Source organism: Enoplosus armatus, chromosome 6 (assembly GCF_043641665.1).
Source record: "Enoplosus armatus isolate fEnoArm2 chromosome 6, fEnoArm2.hap1, whole genome shotgun sequence".
Taxonomy (NCBI): Eukaryota; Metazoa; Chordata; class Actinopteri; order Centrarchiformes; family Enoplosidae; genus Enoplosus; species Enoplosus armatus.
Window position 1 is genome coordinate 21215178 of NC_092185.1, and position 6000 is coordinate 21221177.

Genomic DNA, 6000 nt, shown 5'->3' on the forward strand with positions numbered 1-6000 from the left:
TTAATGTCCATGAGAGAAACATAACATCCTTTATACCTGCACAATATGCATTGGGCTAAAGGCAGGAAAAAACACACTTTCAAAGCCACTTACATTCACATTTTGTTTTTTGCAAGGGAATCTAACATGTTGTAAATTTAATAACGGTTTAAATAGTTGTATCTTTTATTGTAAACTCATCACAACTACCAAAAATTGTTGAACTGTTTACCCTTTAAATGTTCAGGGCCAGCATATGAAGCAACACTGCATTACTCCATTGAGGTTAACTTGGTCATGTGAAATAACAGCTTTATGGAGTGCGGGCTGAAGCACCAAACACACTGGGGTCAAGGGAGTGCAAACAGTGACATATGAAGAAGGTTTCACTCTCTTGATGTTCTTTCATCCCCCTCCCGTTTCATGTAACAGCGGAAAATTGGTGTCAACACAGCTCTGCACACTCGGTATGTAAAATACATCACTGAGCTAAATGCTCGTGCAAATTCTGGCTAATATCCTTTTAAAAAGATGCCATTGTTACCACAAGATGGTAATGTTTTAACAATTTAACTTAAGAAAAATGTATATGACTCTTCCATCCAGCCCTTATCAAACACTGCTTTCCACTCTAGACTTGTTTTTCATTCACTCCATCACTCCTGAAAACAAAAGACTACATTAGGCTTGGTGTCTTTGCTGAACAACTCTCTGGTGGGTCCCCACCTGGAGAAAGAGCTCGTCATGCCAATGTCAGACATGGATTTAAAAAAGCGCTGACATCCTTTGGTCTTTTACTTTAGCTCTTGCCTCATCAGAAGAAACTACTGGCGCCCAGATGGTTGATAAACAGCTGCTTACAGGCTACAGTCTGTTGCTTTGGTAGGACAGGTCTGGTCATGTGGAGTAAAAACTCCCAGAGCGACTTCATTATATAATACAATATGTACAATTGTCTTCTCTGCTATACAACACAGGGTATCACAGTCATGCTTGTATGACACACACACAGATCTTAGCCTAAAGACTAATACTGGATCTCTCTGTCCAGGGCCTCTATGATGAGCTTACTCTTGTGCCTTTGGATATCCCCGCACCATCAGGAAGTTACAATAATTATAAATGTCCAATTCAGTATTTGTATGAATGAAACAGAAGCAGCAGATCTATGTCTGCTCCAAAAGAACTAAATAATGTCGATCGACATGCCTTCCAACTTAAATTCACTGTCTTGTAATAAAACCTTATAGGTGATAAAAACATCGCATAGAAAATCGTAGGAGCAAAAGCACAGGCGTGATTGATAACATCACTAATTGCTTCATTCCATTTCAGGGCACTGGTATTGTGCATGATGACTCACTGGTCACTGGACATTTAAATGGAACTGAGCCATCTTTAATGTTCTCAGTTCCAACAGTTTTTTCCTGTCTTGACCATTTAAAATCTCAAGACAGAGAAAAGGGTTGTACTTTCAGGGCCCTTTGGCCTTTAAGAGTGTGCTCATGGATTTTAAATGTATATTTTTAGCTGAACTAGCTTTCAATGTTTTTGACATTTTTAGACCATCACCTACTTATGTTAGTGTTTCTCAGTGATGTACAGTAAGATTACTGTAAGTTAGTGTATAACTATTTAACATCTTTAACTTTTCTTCTTTACCAGGAGAAAAAAAAGCCTACATATGCCGCCCTAAATACAAATTGTGATCCAGTCTACAAAACACATTGTTCTCCTAATTTGATCTGTATTTTTGTGACCCACATTAAGGGTCTGTCCTGCCAGTTAGATGCTGACCTACATTTCCTTATCTTCTCGATGAATCACTGTCTGACACAGAAAACCTCAAACTGTACTGTATACATCGTTACAAATAATAAAGACTAATATTTCAATATCAAACAGTACAAACATTATATAAAAGGTTTTTTAAACCATCTTTGTATTGTTAACTGTTGTGAAAATTTAAGGTAGTAAATTAACATACAATTTTTTTGGTTTCACATCTGATCGTAGTAGAAAATATGTCTCTACAAAATATATCAAAATATACAAAGAACATAGATTCAGCTGTCGCTACCTACTGTCTGTGTAATGACATTAACAATGGCTCTGCTCTGTTCAGGTGTTCCAGTGAGCCAGCATGCACAACACCAGAACCCTGAAACTGAAGCAGCTAAATGGAATCTAAAAACAAAGAGATTCAATCTAGAAAACTGCAAATCTTCACATTTTAGGATGAAACTGGAGAAATTTGGCTATTTTTTCTTGATAAATGATTTATTGATCTGATCAGAATTGTTGCTTGTTATTTTTCTGAAAATCTATTTATCACCTCAGCTCTAGTAAACTTACAAACTCCCCTTAGAATAGTGTCTCATTGACTAATCTATCATTCAGAGTCATATTTAAGACATCTTCAGAAGTGTGCACCAACACACATTTTCAAGACCTACCCATTATTTGAGATCAGCAACCTTGAACTGCAGCAAGAACAAATGCTATAATGAAAAAATACCAAACTGGTTCATTTGGTCTTTTAATTTTTGTACAAAATAACATTTTTAACAAATTTAAAAGGTTTACAACTTCACCCCAAGATCACCATGTTCATATGTAACCCCTACACAAATCATCAGTCCTCTACTGACACGTCCAAATAATGTCCTCTCTGTGTCCTGGAGTGCTGTGTTGTCCCAGACAAACTCCTGGCCAATACCAGATAATACAAGAGATCACGGAGGATAACTTTGTGTCACTGTGCGTCCCCCAGTGACACTCTTCTACTTGAACTGATTATCAATAAGGGTGCCCTTCATCTTCGCCTTCTTGGCCTCCAGCTCAGCCAGCTCCTGCAGCCTCCTCTTGCTCATGCCCTTCCTCTCCAGCTGCTTCTCGATCACTTTGGCGTTTTGGGCGTACGAGTCCGCCACCTCCCTGGCCTCGATCTCCTCCTCCTCCTCGTCGATGGTGGAAACCGTGACAGAGCTGAACTTGCCCATGTCTTTGGTCCGCTTGGTCATCATCACGCGGACTTTCTTGGGAGCCTCCGGCTGCTTCTGGCTGTAGACGCTGGTGTTGCCGAAGCCCTGCCCGAATTTGACCACGGCTCCGTCCACGATGAAGGTGGCTGGGTTGTTCTTCTCCTGGTGCTGGTAGAAGAGCAGCAGGCCGCACTTGCCGCACTTCTTGCGGTACTGCCTCTCGATACCCTCGGCCCTCTTGATGTAAGCGTTTTCGTCCACCTCCACGTTGCAGAACTTGTGGGCATGTTTGGCCCCGTCGATCACCCTGGCTCGGTCCCGGGGCCTCATGGGCAGCTTCTCTAGCTGGCAGTCCAACACCAACACCATCTGACCGCACAGGCAGTAGTAGACATGAAGGGGCTTTTCTCCGTCGTCGTACTCCTCTCTGTCTCTGGTGTCCGAGCACACAACACTCCTAGACACGACCTTCGGCATGTTTAGCCTCTTAAATGTCTTCTAACAGCACCGTCTAATAAAATGCTACTGCTGAAAGGCCATGACGACGAACACACGATAGAACTTTTCTCTGAACACCGAAACAACGCAACACTTCCGGTGTACGTCACTGTTCCTACCAGAAACCAGTCCCGTTTGTTCCGCGTGATTTGAACGTTCCGCGGAGGCGCAGCTCAAAATAAACCCACCCTGTTGCGGCCACTCCTCCTACCTGAATATGGTTTATTCTCGCCCCCCCCCCCCCCCCCCCCCAAACAATGAATAATAAATAATTTTCCATGTATTCCATTAAATCTGAGGGGTCACAAGATGATTGAGAAATATTTTCTTCAAATGCAAGTTTTTTCTTGTTTGCACATTCTTGGAAAATATTTCAGGCTCTTAAAGTAAAACCTCATGACTTGAAATTGTTTGACAAGTCTTTGATTTGGACCAGAAGTTTGCACCAAAACTTGCTACCACGTGTAACAATTTTGTGTGTTTGGGGGAGTGGGGTGTAGCACTACAACATGTCTGAGCTTCACCAGCCACCTGGTGAATCAAGTTTCCCCTTGTTATTGTCCTTGCAGCAGCACACCTTAACACCTCAGCTCATTTCATACCGAGGCTTTGACATCTTTAAGCCAAACCCAAGACAACACATCCACATTAAGGAAAGGCTTTTATTTCAACATTTAAGTAAACAATACACTATACATTTTCCTGAAGACATTTGCAATTAAGTTGCAGTACGTCACACAGGTGCCATCACAAGGTTAACAGTGCCGATGTTGCAGGCTCCTCACTGACAGCAGCTGGTGTCGCACGTCTTCCCTTTGCACACGCAGCCAGAGGCGCACTTGCTGCAGCCAGATGGGCAGCATGGGCAGCAGCCTGCAATAACACGAATAGACGGTAAGTAACAGTAGTAGGCAAATATATATAAATTCTGCCACCCCACATCGCAGGACACTGATATCTAGACACTGTAAAGCATCCATTAGGCACACATTGGTCATCTTGGTGGAGTGAATTGGAATTTACACATTTTCTGTTGCAGCTAATTAAATATTAGAGCCACCTGGGAGCTGTTTGCTAGTGACTAGTGATTTTAGATACACACACACACACACACACACTCTACTAAAACAACTACTATAACGCTAGTAGGCTACCATTGACAGTGCTCTTGAGATAAAATTGAGGACTAGGAGGGGAAAGGAAAAAAACAATTACTCTCGACATGTTATCGGTGTAAGGATGTTATTTGACTTACTCTTCTTGCAGGTGGTGCAGGAGCAGTTTGTGCAAGTGCAGGATCCTCCGCAGTTGCAGGTTCCACCTGGACAACAAAGTCAAGCCAGGTCAGCGTCATATTGTCCGCTAATGATGAATAGTCCAATAAAATACTAAAACATGAGATATTTTAAGACCAGCCATAACAGTTAACAGAGAACACTTACTCTTGGAGCAGTCACAAGGGTCCATTGCTCAGTCGATGTCGTAGGTCTTCGTGTGAAGGTTTGGTCTCGTATGTTTAGGCTCAGACGAGTCAGTGTTGTGGCTATCAGTGAAGGGGCGGCCTTTTTATACCGTCCTGGGAACAACAGGACCGGGTGCAAATTGCGCCTGTCACGCTGCACGCAGGCACGTAGTAGAGGATTACAAAGAGTTGTGCACACGACTTCTAGGTTAACCACCCAGGAGCGTGAACAGTGAGACTCCCAGGCGAGGACGAGTTGGCGTGTTATCTGAACATTACATAAGACCCCCGGACCCCATTGTTTCCCCTGGAGACACTAAACCCCGGAATAATTAACGTGTTTACACGGAGAAAAACATCATTACCCTATATATGAGAGAGGAAAGGTTACAGAATTTCATCAATAGATTATTTCATTTCCAGGTAGGTTATATGAGGACATGCCACCTGTGTCTCCCATTGAGAAAATAATTTCCTACCCATTTCTACAAGTGTGTGGTCAGTCAGTTACAGACTCCAGGGGTTATATGAGTGAAAAATAGACTATTTTAATGTGGAATCTGTGTGTAGGAACTGCAGTGCGCAAATATCAATAAGTAATGCGCTCAGTTTGCGCACGGATTCACGAAACGAAAGGAGAAATTCATCTGGAGGAGGTGGGCTTTAGGCGAGGTGCGTTCACGGGTGCAAGAAAGACTTCCGATTTATGTAGGCCCCCTGGAAATAAAAGAGGTGTGGGGCAAAACATTTAATGTAATGTAATTAGGGATTTACTCACTTAATGGAAGCTCAAACAAATATTTGGCGTCAAAGAAAGAAAAGAAAGTAAGAATGTAGTCCTGTCTGTTCTTTTTCTTTTAAATTTACGTAGAATTGTTTTCACATAAAACTTATAACTTGAAGTTGTACAATTGCTAATGGAAGCTATACACTGCTGTGTCTGCCCCTTTGTGTATTAGGCTGCTTACAGGATATTGTAGAAGGCTAAGTTTACATTGTACATTTATTATATCAGTTTACACACTAACCTATTCTTTCATTTAACTAGTATAACAAACAATCCAATACTGAATTAAA

At 41.9% G+C, this 6000-nt stretch overlaps 2 protein-coding genes across 3 annotated transcripts; both read right to left on the reverse strand.

Moving 5' to 3' along the window:
• Positions 1-2505: 2505 nt before the first annotated feature.
• On the reverse strand, positions 2506-3639 carry steep1 (STING1 ER exit protein 1). Of its 2 annotated transcripts, XM_070907598.1 has the most exons (2): positions 3198-3639; positions 2506-3155 (listed from the first exon to the last, which is right to left on the reverse strand). In XM_070907598.1, exons 1-2 carry the CDS (start codon positions 3438-3440, stop codon positions 2763-2765), a joined length of 636 nt encoding a protein of 211 aa, XP_070763699.1. In that variant the 5' UTR covers positions 3441-3639; the 3' UTR covers positions 2506-2762. The 2 variants fall into 2 exon arrangements, with proteins under 2 accessions (XP_070763699.1, XP_070763697.1); XM_070907596.1 differs by having other exon boundaries at positions 2506-3635.
• A 470-nt stretch (positions 3640-4109) lies between these two features.
• Positions 4110-5049, reverse strand: mt2 (metallothionein 2). Its single transcript, XM_070907371.1, has 3 exons — positions 4904-5049; positions 4717-4782; positions 4110-4334 (listed from the first exon to the last, which is right to left on the reverse strand). The coding sequence occupies exons 1-3, from the start codon at positions 4926-4928 to the stop codon at positions 4243-4245; spliced, it is 183 nt and encodes a 60-aa protein (XP_070763472.1). The 5' UTR covers positions 4929-5049; the 3' UTR covers positions 4110-4242.
• Between the last annotated feature and the right edge of the window lie 951 nt (positions 5050-6000).

What these genes read in the sequence shown, in the direction of transcription:
- steep1 (XM_070907596.1), bottom strand. Translation starts at nt 3,440, where the DNA reads ATGCCGAAGGTCGTGTCTAGGAGTGTTGTGTGCTCGGACACCAGAGAC.
- mt2 (XM_070907371.1), bottom strand. Translation starts at nt 4,928, where the DNA reads ATGGACCCTTGTGACTGCTCCAAGA. An exon ending in CCCTTGTGACTGCTCCAAGA is followed by an intron (nt 4,783 to 4,903) that starts GTAAGTGTTCTC and finishes TTTGTTGTCCAG; the next exon opens with GTGGAACCTGCAACTGCGGA. An exon ending in CTGCACCACCTGCAAGAAGA is followed by an intron (nt 4,335 to 4,716) that starts GTAAGTCAAATA and finishes GTGTTATTGCAG; the next exon opens with GCTGCTGCCCATGCTGCCCA.